Source organism: Polypterus senegalus, chromosome 10 (assembly GCF_016835505.1).
Source record: "Polypterus senegalus isolate Bchr_013 chromosome 10, ASM1683550v1, whole genome shotgun sequence".
Taxonomy (NCBI): domain Eukaryota; kingdom Metazoa; phylum Chordata; class Cladistia; order Polypteriformes; family Polypteridae; genus Polypterus; species Polypterus senegalus.
This window is the reverse complement of record NC_053163.1, coordinates 40,607,391-40,625,389: the sequence shown is the minus strand read 5'-3', so window position 1 is coordinate 40,625,389 and position 17,999 is coordinate 40,607,391. Positions and strand designations below refer to the sequence as shown.

At 39.6% G+C, this 17,999-nt stretch overlaps 1 protein-coding gene across 1 annotated transcript in view; it reads left to right on the top strand.

Annotated features, from left to right (window-relative positions):
• ankrd46b (ankyrin repeat domain 46b) overlaps positions 1-17,655 on the top strand; it is a 71,197-nt gene extending 53,542 nt beyond the window's left edge. Inside the window, exon 4 of the mRNA XM_039765763.1 lies at positions 16,841-17,655. Within this exon, the coding sequence (XP_039621697.1) occupies positions 16,841-17,057 (217 nt within the window). The 3' untranslated portion in view covers positions 17,058-17,655. The remainder of the gene's footprint in view (positions 1-16,840) is intronic.
• Positions 17,656-17,999: the final 344 nt, after the last annotated feature.

Below are 17,999 nucleotides of genomic sequence, written 5' to 3'. Positions count from 1 at the left end.
TGCTCATAAGTTTACATACACTGGCAGAAATTGTGAAATATTGGTCATTGTTTGGAAAATATAATCATAAAGAAAGTTTTCTTTTGATTAGGGAGTGTGCTGAGGCGAAGCAATTAATTATCACATAATTGTGTGCACCCTTTTTAAATCATAATAACTGAAATCACCCAAATGGGCCTGATCAAAAGTTTACATACCCTTGAATGTTGGTGCTGATAATATACACACACAGGTTTAAATTAGGAGTGATTAAAGAGGAGTGTCCATACCAGTAACTTCTTTGATTGTAATCGGCACCTGTGTATAAGTAGTCAATTTAAATTAACGCAGAGCTGCACTGACTTTGCTGGATACTGTGCCATGGGAAAAGCAAAAGAACTATCAAAGGGCCTACAAGAAAATGTTGTTGAATTGTATAAATCTGGAAAAGGATATAAAAAAGATATTCAGAGAACTGAAACGGCCTTGTCAGTAGTGTTCAAAATCTGATAAAAAAAAAGTGGAAAGTTAGGTATTCTGTTCTTACCAAGCCATGGTCAGGTAGACCAACCAAGATTTCAGCCACAACTGCCAGAACCATTTGTTGAGATACCAAGAAAAAACCCACAACCCACTTCAGCTGAAACACAGGCTTTCTCTGCAAAAAAGTGGTGTTACTGTTTCAAGACGCACAGTAAGGTGGCAATTGAACAAAAATGTCCTGCACGTTTGAGTTGCAAGAAAAAAGCCTGTACTGTGCCAACACCACAGAACAGCCCACTTATAATTTGTGAAACGGCATCTAGACAAGCTTCAAAAATTCTGGGACAAAGTCCTTTGGAGTGAAAAGTGGAGTGTGTGATGTACAGTGGTGCAGGTAGCTCAAAATGGATGGCAAGATGAATGCAGCCTGATACCTGAAAATATTGGAGGACAATATTTGATGTGCACCTGGATCTTCCAACATGACAATGATCCAAACAACAAGGCCAAGTTGACCCTTCAGTGGCTACAGCAGAAAAAAGTGAAGGTGCTGGAGTGGCCATCACATTCTCCTGACCTCAATATCGGTGATCCACTTTAGGGAGAACTTTAATGTACAGTTCATGCAAGAAAATCCAACAATTTATGGTACCGGGATTCTCTTTGCTAAGAAGAATGTGCAGCTCTACCAGCTCTATTTTCTGTACCTGAGAAAATCAAGGACTTCATCCATGACTATCACAAAAGACTGCATGCCTTCATTGATGCTAAAGGTGGCAATACACCGTATTAAAAACTAAAGGTATGCAAACTTTTTAACTGGGACCATCCTATTATTTTCATTATTACTATGTTTTGTTTAATTGTTATTCTGTAATGCCTTATAGTTTAATTTGGATTCCATTAAAAGTAAATGAAATATATTTTGTCTGATCAGTCATCTTTTCTTTAAAGTATGGTGCACATCGTACAAATTCTGCTAGGTTAAGTAAATGTATGGGCACATCTGTAGTCAGGATCAGAAGGCCCATTGCTTCAGCAGTTTGATCCTGAGCCCTTTGTCAAACACTGGCTCACTTCAAACAGAAGGAAAAGAAGTTACACTGGATGGCCATTTGACAATGACATTCTATTGGTTAGTGACACAGATTTAGAGCCTGAGTAAAATATACTGCTCTTAAAGACTGTGCATACAGTAGTTTGAAAGTTATAATGACATTCAGTTACTGAAATCATCAAGACAGACGCAAAAGCTCAGGAGAGGGATGCACTGCACATGAGAGGGAATCTAATTAGGCAGAAATCTGTGGAGGTTAGAAAGGTAAGAGAGTGATAGATTAATATTTTGCACATTTATTATTTCGCAACTAAATCAAAGCAGTTGGCTCCTGTTTTTTTTTTCTTTCTTTAAGGAGCCTCTGGCTCATTGAGGTGAATTTTTGTCTGGAGCCCTAATATATTTGCCATTTTTATCTTTAATATACTATTAGTAACCTCTAATGACAAAGCGAAACATTTTCAGAAAGGCTAATAAATTTATTTGAAACTGAAAGCTGAAATCTTTCATTTATATAAGTATTCAAACCCTTTGCTGAAGCACTCCAAATTGTGGTCATGTGCATCCTGTTCATTTAGTTGTCCTCATCATAGCATTATATGCATTGAACTTCCAAATGAGCATTTATTGTTTGTTGGCTCTCACACGCAAAGGCCCACCCCCACGACTAAAGAAAAATCAAATTATTTGATTTTGGTGGAGCGAATCATGAACTAATTGGTCTAAGTCTTGGGGCATGTCACATTACATGACTGCCATTATGGGAGCACATTGCTGACTGCCTCTGACTCTCTAAGGTTAAGTAATTGAAGGCTATGAGTAAAGATCACTGGATGAGTTGCATAATGTCACAGTGCTTTTAAACTTATCACAAGTGAAAAGCTCCGAACAAATTTACAAGCTAGTTACAGTTCCTATTGTTCCACCAGTTCAGAGATACTTATTGAAAGAGTCTGGATTGAGGTTTGATGGAACACAGATGTAGCATCACCAGACACCGTTCATCAGCAAACCTGAGTGGTCGAGAAGGAGCGTATGATTTCAAAAGTCTCTCCATGTGCACTGACACATTGACTATTGTGTAAGCAAACATCAAGAATTTGGTCTTGGTCGCTTCAGGAAGCCAGTGTAACTATTTGAGAAGAGCAGTGACATGTGCCCACCCCAGCTAGATTAACACAAGTATGAATCGTCTGTGTTAGCTTGTTCATAAATGCCAGTTCTCCTGCCAGCAGGGAGTTGCAGTAGTTCAGACAAGACCAAAGCCTTGATTATTAATTGTGTTGCATACTCTGTCAGATATGGTCTCATCTTGTGGATGTTGTGTAGAGTGAGTCTGCATGAGTAAGACCGTCGCAGCATGGTCAGTGAAGGACACCTGGTCATTAATGACAATCCCAAGACTGCAAACAGATTTGGTGGGAGCTTCTAATAATAAGCTAAGCTGAACAGAGATGAAATAGAGACAGATGAGCTTGAATAACAAGATGGTCCATCTTTGCCCGGCTGTGCTTAAGGTAATGTTCCTTCATCCAGTTTGCAATATCAGTCAGATATGCAGGGATTCTAGCAGATACTGAGTAGTTCTCTGAAGCGAACAGCAAGTACAGCTGCGTATCATTGACATAGTACTGATAAGAGAAGCCATGGCACCAGGTGATAGGGCCTAGCGAAGAGAGTCCTATAAGGCCTAGAGAAAAGAGGAGAGGGCCCAGCACCGATACTTGGGGCATCCCTGTGCTTTCCAGGACACACAGCATGATCTGCCCAAGAGATAGGACTCAGACAGCCTGAGGGAAGTTTTAGTAATACCAGGGTCAGAGAGGGAGACAAGAAAGATCCAGTGGTTTACCATGTCACAGACAGAGAAGAAATATAACAGGATGAGGACAAATGACATTTTGGTAGCTCAAGCCAGCCGCTAAAGTGTTACAGGAGGTTAAACATTAAATTTTGTATTAAAGTTTTGTTTACTGTTGAAAGTAATTATTCTTCTTTTTATTAATCTTGAGTGTGTTTATTTAATAACATTGGATGTCAAATGTTGTGTCTTTGATATCTATTAGATATCTGTAACAATGTCTTATGTTTTTGTACTTTCCTGCTGCCAACAAATTTCCCTTTGGGATAATAAAGCCCACTTAACCTAACCTTCAGAGATCATTAGAACCATCTTGGTGGAATGACCCTTATTCAGGCCTGACTGATTAGGATGAAGCAGTCTGTTCTGCAAGGCGAAAGAAGAGACTGTGTTAGAGAGAGCACTTTCCATTGTTCCTGATAGAAAGGAGAGGAGAGAGTTTAGTCTGTAATAACCTACTTGAGATGGGTTGAGTGAGGGCTTCTTGAGAAGGGCATGTTTCAACAACATAGGAAAAGTGCCTGTGACATGTGTATAACTTCAGAAAAAAGGAAGGGAGAGAATGCCTAGAAGAAATGAGAGAGGATTGGGTCAAGTGGACAGATGATGGTCTGACTAAAGAGTAGGTTGGAAACATTTGTGATGGAGAGATGGAAGAAAGACAAGAATGTTGTGGTGTGTTTAACAAGGAGCAGACTAGCCGGTAGGGATGATGAGAACCGGAGATGTGATGTTGCTTTGATGGTGTTGTTGGAGAAGTATAGGGAATGCCAGAAGGAGTTGCATTCCATCTTTGTGGACCTGGTTGTGGTATTGTATGAGGAAGTTGGGAATGGCAGAGAAGTATGTAAGAGTTGTACAGGATATGTATGAGGGAAGTGTGACAATGGCAAGGTCTGCTGTTGGCATGACGGGTGCATTCAAGGTGGAGCTGGGGTTACTTCAAAGACAGTTCAGTGCCATTTCTTATTTGCAGTGGTGATGGACAGGTTGACAGATGACATTAGACAGGAGTTTCTGTGTAATATGATGTTTGCTGATGGCATTGTGATCTGTAATGAGAGTAGGTAGCAGGTTGAGGAAACCCTGGAGAGGTAGATATATGCTCTAGAGAGGAGAGGAATGAAGGTCAGTAAGAACAAGACAGAACATGTGTGTAAATGAGAGGGAGGTCAGAGGAGTGTTAAGGATACAGGGAGTAGAGTTGGCAAAGATGGATGAGTTTAAGTACATAGGATTAACAGTACAGAGTAACAGGGTGGTGGACGACAGGTGAAGAAGAGAGTTCAGGCAGGGTAGAGTGGGTGGAAAAGAGTGTCAGGAGTGATTTGTGACAGACTGGTATCAGCAAGAGTAAAGGGAAGGTCTGCAAGACAGTAGTGAGGCCAGCTATGTTTTAATGGTTGGAGACAGTGGCACTGACAAAAAACAGGAGACGGAGGTAGAGGTGGCAGAGTTAAAGATTTTCAGGTTTGCATTCGGTGTTACAAGGATGGACAGACGTGCAGGTGGTGGGTGTAACAGAGCAAGATACAGAAGATAGGAGGATATGGAAAAAGAATGATATATTGTGGCAAGCCCTTCTCGGGAGCAGCCGAAAGAAGTATGTGCCTGCTCACCTAGTCCAGAAAGCTCTGCGATGGTGGGTAAATTTGGCAAAGATTTTTACAGACACACATATACTGTGTACTCTGGATATGCATCACAAATGCTACCACAGAAATGCAAAATGGCTGAAACACTATTAATTGGCTATATTTTCAAATCAATTTAACAGTTCATTGATAAAAAAAGGAATTAATTTCTATCAAAAACAAACATCCTGGGTATGTGTCCACACTTTTGACTGTTTGTGTGTGTGTGTGTGTGAGTGTATGTGTAGTATGGTGTAATGTATATGTGTAAAATTGAGATGCTCCCATCTGTTTCTTACAGATGAGATTACTAGGGCTAATTATTAGCACTGATACTCTAATTCAATTCAATTTTTATTCACAATATCCTTGCTCAGTTCGATATTGATTTAATCTTGATTTAATTAATGTTCACTGATATACTTGAAGTGCTGGCTTTTTAAGAGATTACTTAACCTCGATAGAGAGCATTAATATAATGTAACAAATTCCAGTATTACTTTATTTGAAGATTGTCTACATAGTGACTTCATAACACATGCTTAAACATAGAAGCAATACTGATTATTAATGAACAGTTAACATCAGTATTTTCAAGATGCACAATAAAATATGTTTCTTTAAAAAAACAAAAAACAAAAAAAAGCTTCTTTATAGCATTACCATAATGTATCACCATGTCAGATTCCAAACATATGGGGGCCAGGGGGTTGGGTTGTGCTCCATGCTTTGATACAGTGCAATGGCATCTACTTTATAAAACACTTACATCATCTTGCGAATATTATAAAATAATCAAATGTTGCTTTTTAAATAATAAATGTTATTCAGTAACCTATCCATGCATTATTAATGTACTTGTAGATACCCTTCAACTAAACTGTTAGCCAAATTTATTCCCCAATTGGATTTTTAAACTAATCCTGAATTAGTCAAAGTTAAAGATAAGAGGGAAGACTCGTGTCTTTGTATAATTCTACAAGTTACACTTATCTTTAGTTGCTCACATGTAGCAGTTGCATTAATCAGTCTTGAAAATGTGCCCTCACGGTCCTCCTCAGACAAAAAAGGAAGCTTTAAAGAAAGGATTTAGAGCTTATGCTTGTTGACAGCGGTGTTAGGTAAATGAAACGTAAAAGACAAAGAACCTACCGTTGTGACTGACAGTTCCACTAATATTATCCATGCAGTACAGTGTATGGAGCTACTTCACATCAGCTACTTTGTGCACGTGGTCAATTTCATATTGCAGGCTGCTCTGAAAATTCCAGCAATTTCCGGTTTGCTTGTCTGGGTAAGGTGCATTGTAAACTTATTCCATCATAGCAGTATAGCTAACCATATGCATAAGGAGAAGCAACTTTTATTTGACTTTCCAGCACACAGACTTGTGACTGATATGGTCACGCAATGGAACAGCACATTGGAAATGCTTAAAAGGTTTTTGGAATAACAGCCAGCCGTCTCAGTAGTTTTGCATATATGCACTGAGCTTGCACCCAGTGTAACTGGCATGCAGCACTCTGTCTGAAACGCATCTTTCACAGGTGCCCAGTCGTTTTTAATTTATTGACATGTGTTTGTCACATAGTAGTCTGCTGCCCTAGATGTCCAGCAGTCACAAGTTAGGGCTACTCTCTAAACTGACCTGAGAGATGCGTTGATGATTTGCTTTAAATGTTCATAAAGCCTGGGTACAATGACTTCACTCATTTGCTTTATAGTATACAGTTAGGTCCATAAAAATTTGGACAGACCCAACTTTTTTCTAATTTTGGTTCTGTACATTACCACAATGAATTTTAAATGAAACAACTCCAATGCAGTTGAAGTGCAGACTTTCAGCTTTAATTCAGTGGGGTGAACAAAACCATTGCATAAAAATTTGAGGCAACTAAAGCATTTTTTTAACACAATCCCTTCATTTCAGGGACTCAAAAGTAGTTGGACAATTGACTCAAAGACTATTTCATGGGCAGGTGTGGGCAAGTCCGTCGTTATGTCATTATCAATTAAGCAGATAAAAGGCCTGGAGTTGATTTGAGGTGTGGTGCTTGCATGTGGAAGATTTTGCTGTTAACAGACAACATGCAGTCAAAGGAGCTCTCCATGCAGGTGAAAGAAGTCAACCTTAAGCTGCAAAAACAGAAAAAAACATCTGAGAAATTGCTACAATATTACAAGTGGCAAAATGTACAGTTTGGTATATCCTGAGAAAGAAAGCAAGCACTGGTGAATTCAGCAATGCAAAAAGACCTGGGGCCTCATGTATAAATGGTGCATATGCACAGAAATGTTGCATAAGAATGTTTCCAAGGTTCAAATCGCGATGTATAAAAGCCATGCACATTTCCACGGTACCTCATACCCTGTTGTACACAAGTTCTCCTCTTGGTTTTGCAGACTGGCGGCACCCAGCATCAAAGCAGTGCTACTGTTCCTGTGTGGTTATCCTTTCTGTTCCTGACGCGGCTTTATAAATACACTGAAATTAATCGCATATTGTTTATTCATGTAATGTATCTGATTGTAACTAACCAATAACAATATAATGGTCCAGGGAATAGCCATAGTATTACAAATACCATAGCTGCTTTAGTGTTGTTATTCTCACTGCACCTTCTTCTTTTTCTTCTTTCAGCTGCTCCCTTTAAGGGTTGCCACAGCAGATCATCTTTTTCCATATTACTGTCACTGCACCACTCGGAGTATTTATATCACTGTATCTGAGTGGTGAATCACAGCAGCAGCTGATTGCAAAGAGAATTATCGGTATACAGCATCAAGCACATGCTGCCTCAGCCACGGCAAAACGTTTCAAAGCCTTTCCTAACCTCGCGGTTCAGAAAGAGTTTCATCCCAAGAACTATAATCGCACTCAATCAATTGCTCCTTGTAGAGCAATTGTACTTATAAGTACAATTACCCCACTGTAAACTTGCACTACAGTTATAATATTGCACAACTTGTGCCACTTTATAAAGAGCGTATTTACATATGATGACGATATCATTTTTAAGATGAAATGCAGCAAAATATGTTGATTATATTATACAGATAAAACTTTAACTTAATTTAAATAATCTGTATTGTTAATAATTAAACATGTGAGGACACGGTGCCGCAGCGCTAGCAAGTTCACGTATTGTGCCTGCCTTGCGCTGTATATTTACTGAGGCTGGCGCGACACTGGAAGGATAGAATGATTAAACACGTACTATGAAGATATTTCAGTGTTCCTTAAAAGTTTTGAAGAATCGTCGTTGCAAGCTTACAGATGGCTTAACGTCTATTACAGAGCTGATTTTGTGCCGATTGGGTATTTGGGGAAAGAAAAGTAAGGACAGAAATTGGAGATTAGTATGTTTGAAAGAGAAAATACTGCTACAATACATTGTTTCATCGAAGGTCGCGCATGCCGCAGCAGCATCTTGTGTGAGACATGAACAATCACTGTGCCATCGTGTTCCCATGTTTAATAACATGCTTTCATTCCAATCATCATGAAAATGATATCACGCATCCATCTCAGTATTTTAATTATTCAGAGAGCTGTAATATCACGAATGTAATAGATTCTGTGTTCTGTCGGAGAAAGAGAAAGAACGGAAGCACATAGTGATTCACACACACAGAGCACATAGAAGATCAAATACAAAACAAAGCATTTTTTGTCTGCACCCTAATAAGCTTTCATATGACACTCAGACAGTGGGCAACAACTCGCCTTTTCACAGCGACTTTGATATGTGACTTCTTTTTTATTTTGGCACTGTGCGACTTTGTGAACTTGAGCTTTTGAAGGCGCATGCACGAGTGTTACTTTTCACGCTGACCGGGATTTATGTAGCGGAAGAACGTGGAAGTTGGAGTACGCAACAAATGCCTGCATCTGGATTTTTCTGTGCGTAAGCACATTTCGGCTTTTGTGCTTACGTCATGTTATAGTGCGGATTCTACGCACACCGTTATGCATGAGGCCCCTGGACGTCCACAGAAGACAACAGTGCTGGATGATCGCAGAATTATTTCTATGGTGTAGAGAAACCCCTTTCAACAGCCAACAAAGTGAACAACACTCTCCAGGGGGTAGGCGTATCAATATCCAAGTCTACCATAAAGAGAAGACTGCATAAAAGTAAATATAGAGGGTGCACTGCAAGGTGCAAGCCATTCATAAGCTTCAAGAATAGAAAGGCTAGATTGGACTTTACTAAAGAACATTTAAAAAAACAAGCACAGTTCTGGAAAAAAATTCTTTGGACAGATGAAACCAAGATCAACTTCTACCAGAATGATGGCAAGAAAAAAGTATGGAGAAGGCATGGAACAGCTCATTATCCAAAGCATACCACATCATCTGTAAAACACAGTGGAGGCAGTGTGATGGCTTGGGCGTGCATGGCTGCCAGTGGCACTGGGACACTAGTGTTTATTAATGTGACACAGGACAGAAGCAGCCGAATGAATTCTGAGGTCTTCAGAAACATACTGTCTGCTCAAATTCAGCTAAATGCAGTCAAATTGATTGCGTGGCGTTTCATGATACAGATGGACAATGACCCAAAACATACAGCCAAAGCAACCCAGGAGCTTATTAAAGCAAAGAAGTGGAAAATTCTTGAACGGCCAAGTCCGTCACCTGATCTTAACCCAATTGAGCATGCATTTCACTTGTTGAAGACTAAACTTCGGACAGAAAGACCCACAAACAAACAGCAACTGAAAGCCATTGCAGTAAAGGCCTGGCAAAGCATTAAAAAGAAGGAAACCCAGCATCTAGTGATGTTCATAGCACTAAAAAGGAGGAAACCCAGCATCTGGTGATGTCCATGAGTTCAAGACTTCAGGCTGTCATTGCCAGCAAAGGGTTTTCAACCAAGTATTAGAAATGAACATTTTATTTCCAGTTATTTAATTTGTCAGATTACTTTTGAGCCCCTGAAATAAAGGGATTGTGTTAAAAAATACTTTAGTTCCCTCACATTTTTATGCAATCTTTTTGTTTACCCACTGAATTAAAGCTGAAAGTCTGCACTTCAACTGCATCTGAGTTGTTTCATTTAAAATTCATTGTGGTAATGTACAGAACCAAAATTAGAAAAAAGTTGTCTCTGTCAAACTATGTATGGACCTAACTGTATCACTGTTCCAAAACTGGTATTATTTGTCAAAAGCCCTCCTTCTAAACAAGGAGGTGTCCATGACTCGCAACCTTATAGCAAAACAGGAATCATCAGGACTTTAAAGACTTGGCCCTTCATCCTCTTACAAGATATTGAGAGCGGCCCACACCCCTTTCCAGCAACCTCATGACACTCCATGCTATCCTAATCTGTCTACTGAGTTCATAGGAAGAGTCACCAGAAACATGAATGTCATTGCTGAAGTAAGTAAACTTTTCGACGGGGTCAACGTTTTCTCCACAGATAGACACACTGCTGATGGCTGTGCCCAAGAGGTCATTAAAAGCCTGAATATTGTTTTTTTTCCTGGCCACACTCTAGCCCAGACACTATGATTCTTTCCTCAGTCTCTCAAGAGCCATGATCAGAGGCTCCATTTACTCCGCAAAGATAACAGCAACGTTGACAAAGCCAAGATCAATGAATTTTCACCAACAGATTCCCTGCAGCTACTAGACCCCACCACCCTGCCCAACACTCAGTCCGTGCAAGCATTGAACAGAGTAGCAGGAAGAAAACATCTCCGACTGGTGAAAATGCATAAGAGCTACCTCCTCTCTGCCCAGCACTCATAGTATCATTGTACAGGGCAGCCATGACATCAAGCAACTTCGGGGGTATGCCGTAAATTCTCACAATGTCGCAGAGGGCAACTTAATCAACTGAGTCAAATGCTTTATGAAAATCGAGAAAGGCTGCGAGGAAACTCTTGTAGATATGCACTCGTTGAGAACGTTCAGTGCCAGGATATGGTTGATGGTAGACGTCTTAGGAGTAAAACCAGACTGCTCTGGTTGATGGTAGGTGAGCAAGTGGTCACGGACCCTTTTGAGAATGAACCTAATGAGGACCTTACCCAGCACTGAGAGCATTGTTATTCCCCTATAGTTGCCACAATCCAGGTGATCACCCTTCCCTTTCCAGATAGGGCCGACAAGTCCCATTTTCATGTCCTTGGGTATGACGCTTGTCTCCAAAATGGAAGTAAAGATTGCTTGCAATGGCAGCAGGACAGTCATTCCACAGCATAGAGAAGTTCATCCTGGATACTAGAGATCCCTGCAGCCTTCCCTACCTTCAGCTGATTCACCACCTGTGCAATCTCAGTGAGATTGGGTAGTTCCCAGCTAACTGGAGGATCAGCTTCAAGAACTGTGGACCCAGTGATGTCCAACATCCTAGCCAGAGGATCAGCTTTAAACAACTGCTCAAAGTAGCCAGCCTAGCTGGTCACAACTGCAGCATCATCCATAAGGACCGTCACCCACCCTGACTGTGACTCTCTGAGGAAAAGGTATGAATGTGCGTAATCCTTTGATTCCTTTGTAAGCAGAATGCAGGTCACTAGACTATAGATGTTGTGTCATGCTCACAGATTCCTCTAATAAACGTCTCCTTATCTACCCTCTGAGCCCTTGCAGCCATCCTTCTCAGTTCCTGGTGCAGAATGGAGTTGCCATCAAGCCGTGCTCTACAGATCCTTTCAATAATACCCAATGTGTCCTGTGAGATGAATTGTCTCCTTCTGGGAACAACAGCAACACAACACAACCCTCAGCGATTTTCAAGGTCTTGTCATGGAAGGTCGCATTAGAATCGGCAGTCGCATGCAACTCTGCAAGTTCCTCACACAATCTGTGTGCAAACTCATTAGAAACTGCTTAATCCTAGAGTCTGGCCAGGTCCAGCTTCATTGTCCTATTAGCTGATAGCTTACTGGACCTACCTAAGCTGGATCTTCAGAACAACCACCTTTATTTATATAGCACATTTTCATACAAATAATGTAGCTCAATGTGCTTTACATAATGAAGAAAGAGAAAAAAAAGACAAAGCAAGAATTAAAATAAGAGATCACCAATTAATATAGAATAAAAGTAAGGTCTGATGACCAGGGAGGACAGAAAAAACAAAAAAAACTCCAAATGGCTGGAGAAAAAATAAAATCTGCAGGGGTTCCAGGTCATAAACCGCCCAGCGCTCTCTAGGCATTCTACCTAACATAAATGATCAGTCCTCATTGTATTCAGGTTCTCATGGAAGGACTTGATGATGACGGTCATGTGGACTTCTCGCCTTTAATCCATCAATGTAGGGACATCATGGTGCTTTGATTAGGTGGTGGTGGTGCAGATCGCCACCACAGAAAACTGGAAAAAGAACAGAAGAGAGAGTAGGGATTAGTATGGATTTTGGAGACACCATAAATAGTAATGATAATTAATTGAATATAGAGAGCATCAGTATTGTTCTTCAAAAAAGTCCACAATAAATAATCCATAAACACAGGGTGAATAATAGTGGAGGTTAAAATAATCCAAATAAATAAATCCAGGTAAAATGAGGTTAAAAACAGGCTAGAAACAGTCTCTTTTAAAGTCCCCGGTGCCTTCACCTTTCATCTGACAGATCCTCTGCTTATTCCTCTCAGGCCTGGCAACAAAGGATCTCCTCTTTCAGCAGGTGCAGTTGCCTTAAAAACTGGTCCGGTAGCCTTCTGTCACCTGGCTATGTACCGCCGGACCGAGACTCAGGTTCCCCAATGACCAGGGAATATTATGCCAGTATGTTGGCAACAGTTGGTGTACTAACATTAAGATCATACTTAGTCACTGTTTCCTAGAGTATGGAGTTTGTGACTGTTAAATGCAGACCCATATATCTTCCCTGGGAGTTTGCTGTAGCCTTGGTAATTGCTGTGTATATATTCCACCGAACGCTAATGCTAACTCAGCTCTTGGTTATTTATATAGTACCATTAGCAGTCAACATAATTTGCATCCTTAGGCCGTTCACATCACAGCAGAGGACTTTAACCATGTTGATTTAAAAACAGTGCTCCCCAGATTCTATCAGCACATTAAATGTACTACTATTGGAGCAAATACACTGGACAAGGTACATTCCAAAAACAAACTGGGCTTCAGGGATAAATTACTACCACACCTAGGCAAATCCAAACATCATGTCCCTGCTCTTAATTCTGGCATATACCCCACTTTGGAAGAGTGATCCTATCACATTTGAGACTGTTAAAAAGTGGCCTGAAGGAACTTTTCAACAGCTACAGGATTGCTATGAGAAAACAAACTGCGATATTTTTGACCTAGAAGAGTATACTACAACTGTTTTGGGCTATATCAAGTTCCGCACAAATACTGTCACCATGGACAAGTGTATCTGCATCTATCCCAACCAGAAGCCCTGGATGATGAAAGAAGTACAGGACCTGTTCAGTGACAGAAACGCCACTTTCATGTCTGGTAATAAGGCACAATACAGTGCTGCTTTGAGCCAAATTAAAAAAAAAATAAAAGGCATAATAAAGGCCAAGTCTTCTTACAAGAGAAGTACTGAGGACTACTTCCATAGTAATAACAGAAGGCAGGTGTGGCAGGGGTTCAGCACTTTGCTAGCTACAAATTGAGCAGCCCCCCAGCTGCTGATGGTAATGCTTTGCTGGTTGAAGAGCTGAAACACTTCTTTGCTCACTTCAAGGTGAAGTCACCAGAGACAGCTACATCATATCCACCAGCCCACAACAGCCACAATCTCACAGTGGAGGAGCATGAGGTGAGGTGTACATTGAAGGCAGTGAACACAAGGACTCAGCTGTGGGCCTAGATGGCCTCTGTGGATGAGTGCTGTAGGACTTTGCGTATTAACTGGCTGGGGTCTTTACCAAGATCTTCAACAACTTCTTACTCCAGTCTACTATTCCATGCTGCCTGATGTCCCCTATTATTGTTCCACCGCCAAAAAACACTACCATCAGCAGCTTGAATGACTATCATGCAGTGGCACTTACCCCTGTGATCATGAAGTCCTTTGAGAAACTGGTCCAGACTTGTATCATTTCAAGCCTCCCACCCATGTTAGACATACACCAGTATGTTTACAGGTCAAACAGATCTACTGAGGATGCCATAGCCGCAAATCTCCATGTTGTCCTAACCAACTCAGAACAGCAGGGGAGTTATGCTAGGCTGCTCTTTCTGCTCTTTGTGGACTTTAGCTCTGCATTTAATACCATCCTCCCTCATAGGCTGTTAATCAAACTGACAGACTAGGGACTATCCCACTCTATCTGTCTCTGGATTATGGATTTTCTGCACAGATCACTCCTAGAGAGTAAGAATAGGCCCCTACATCTCCTCTGCCCTCACTCAGCCTTAGCACTGATTCTTTGCTGCATGGCTGCATGCTGACTCCTCTCCTTTTCACGCTCTACACCTGTGACTGCACCCCAGCACACTTCAGCAATGGCATCATCAAATTTGCTGATGACACCACCATAGTGGAGCTCATTTCTAGGGTGAATGAGTCTGCTTATCGGGACGAGGTGCAGCCGCTGTTTGTGTGGTGCAAAGACAACCATCTGGTTCTTAACACCACCAAAACCTGAGCTAATTATTGACTTTAGGAGGAAAAAAACAGATATTCAGTCCCTTTTCATTGGCAGGGACAGTTGCACAGTGTCAGAGAGGAAAGCACTTCTGGAGGTCATCAGCAACATCCAGAAGATTATAGAATGCCCTCTCCCATCCCTGAAAGATCTTTACAGTTCATGTTGCCTTAAAAAGGACGAAGCATACATAAAGATCCATTCCATCCTGGCCACTGTCTGTCTGAACTGCTGCCCTCAGGCACACATTTCAGGACAATAAAAACAAGAATAAACAGACTAAAAAACAGCTTTTATTCATTGGCCATAACTGTGCCAAATGCTGCCTATATTGTGAAACCTTAAATTATGCAATGAATTCATATCAGCAGAACGTGAAAAATGTCTTGTATGTGTGGCATTTTGTATATATTTCTACAGTTTTTATAATCCTTTTTTGCTTTGCACTGATAGGTTGAAATCTGATTTCATTGTATATAAGCAATTTTATTGTATATGTGCAGTGATAATAAAGAATTCTGAACTTATGAATTTAATCAGTTGAACTTTTCATTTGAGTCTGCAGAGGATACATACATTGCAAGCATCCCACCCTCCTGGAACCACATCCTGCCTTGAATAATGCTATGATAATTGTCTTTTTTTTTAAATTAGAGGAACAATTGGTACAAAAGAAAATGATAAATAAATAAAACCTTAGCTACTTGTTAAGCTTTAATCAGATTAATATCCATCGAGCCCTATTGCATGACATTTTTAGAACCTTTCTTTAAATTCTCTGTGGCAGTCCAAAGGGGGCCCTAAATAGATAGATAGATACTTTTTTAATCCCAAGGGGAAATTCACATAATTCAGCAGCAGTATACTGATACAAAGAAACAATATTAAATTAAATAGTAATAAAAATGAAAAAAATAAAAATAAAATTAATGTTAGCATTTACTCCCCCGGGTGGAATTGAAGAGTTGCATAGTGTGGGGGAGGAACGATCTCCTCAGTCTATCAGTGGAGCAAGACAGTGACAAAAGTCTGTCACTGAAGCTACTCCTCTGCCTGGAGATGACACTGTTCAGTGGATGCAGTGGAATATTCTCTATAGTTCTCTGTTGCCCTGTAAAAACTAGATCATCTCAGCATCTTCCCATCTGCATATCCATTTAAAGTGAAAACATGTTACAACCACTCTTACAGCTTGTGGATTATGTGCTACACTGTAATGACTGTGAAGGATAATATTGGCCTCAGGCCAGGCACAACTACTACTTGCTTTTAAAACGGATAACTTGGCTCCAGTTCCCTCAACTAGGGCCAATGTATTGCCATCTATTACCATGTGGTATCATGGACTTGAACTAACGCTCCATGACACCTCTCTAACTTTAGCCCCTGGAAACATTTTAGTAATGGGGCAAACTGTAGGTGAAAAAGATGTTATTGTAAATGTAAATTGGCTTTTAACCTTGAATTCAAAGCTTATTGTTATGGGGGTATCCTGGGAATTAAGATTTTTGTCCTGTTGTCTACTACATGTCTGCTTAGGTCTGAATTCTGTTCTTTTCCATCTTTACTGATATTATTGTCTAAACAGTATTTTTTTACTTAAGCTTAATTTACTGTCACCTGCAAAACTGAACATCTTCTTAATTATATTTTAATCTACATCATTTATATAAATTATAAAATGTGTTGACCCAAGGATTGGTCTTTGAGCTATCCTGATGATCACCCACCTTTTTAAATTAATTCCAAACAACATTTAGAACAACATTAAGCTTGTCTGAGAAAAATGGTCCTGTCCAAAGTGCTGCCGATTTTCAAGTGGGTGTAACTGTGTATTAATCATACTTTTCAGTAAGGTATAATGTATGTATGCTAGCTTTTAAGCAGCAATGGGTGAAAGGTTAGGAGTTATAGTGAACAGGAAAACAGTCTATTGTTAGGAGCCAACAGTGCTGAAAATAATAAGAGACCCAGGAGAAAAAGCACAGAAAGGGAAAAATTCAAATGTGAAGATTAAGGCACAATAACCTAAAATTGAGTCATATGATACACTCTACATCTCTTGTGGCTCTTTTGTAATAATTACAGAAAAAATCACTTGTGAAGGAAATGCACTGTATTTATTGGATTCTTAATTGCTGTATGGTTTTGATTTTTAAAAAGTAATTGAAATTAGCATTTCAACATTATCAACATTATACTGTTAATTACATTTAAACCTTCTTTCTCTTTTAGTGCCATGGAAAGTCACTCTTTGCTTAATCCAAACCTGCAGCACAGTGAAGGAATGCTGTCAAGCTTTCGAACAACGTGGCAAGAGTTTGTTGAAGATCTGGGATTTTGGAGAGTTCTGCTACTTATTGTGGTCATTGCTTTACTTTCTCTTGGGATTGCTTATTATGTGAGTGGGGTTCTGCCATTTGTTGAGAATCAGCCTGAATTAGTCCATTAAGCAAAGTTAAAATGCTTTCTTGCTTTGTTTTTTTTGCTTGCTTGCCTTTCTTTGATAAATGTGTGGTAACCTCCATTGTGATGAAACTTAATGCTTCAACCTTCTTGTTTATAAAAGTGAATAACAGTGTAATGTGCTTAACAGTATTTATAATCTTATTTTTTATTCACGTTAACATTTCTTGTCAACATTGTTTAAAATTAAATGCCATCAATTGTCTTACCTTCTATATTTTTTGACATTTGTTACTATACTTTCTAAGCCATAAAAGCCATACTTATAAGACTACAGAGTTTGGTGGTATTGGTTAAAAACAAAAATTATTTTGTACATTAAACTCCTTTTTTAATTACTAATCAGATGGTGCCACTTTTACCATATATTCGTAGTTTATGGTTTGTGCTAGTACTTTTGGTTTGCATTCCTAACCCCAATGCATAATGGGTTGGTTTTTATACGTCTAATTCCACTGATGGGCATCGTTCATTTATCTTGTTTTATGGATCAAAAATAACAATGTTATTGTAAAGAGTTTTGAGAAACATTCTGCTGATTGTTTTATTTCTTGTGGTTCATTAAAATTTGTGTATAGTATGTAGCTGTTTGTATTGTGTTTTCATTGCTCTATACAAAATATACAGGACATAATTGAATTTCTGCACACTTTACTAACAGAACAAGTAAATATCGGTTATAAGCTTGTGTACTTCAAATTACTCAGAACTTAAATAAGAAAAGTTTATTAAGGTAAATGGATTGTTTCCAATATTAGCAAGTATGTCATCCCAAATTTTGAGACCTACGGCTAAAGGCTTTCCCTTTTGTTTTAATCATCCTAGAGATTTTAAACAGGTGTATATCCATGCTCATCCTGTACACTTCAGAGTATAGGTATCAACAGATTCTTTAAGGTAAGGTGAAATTAAGCCATTTTATTGGTAT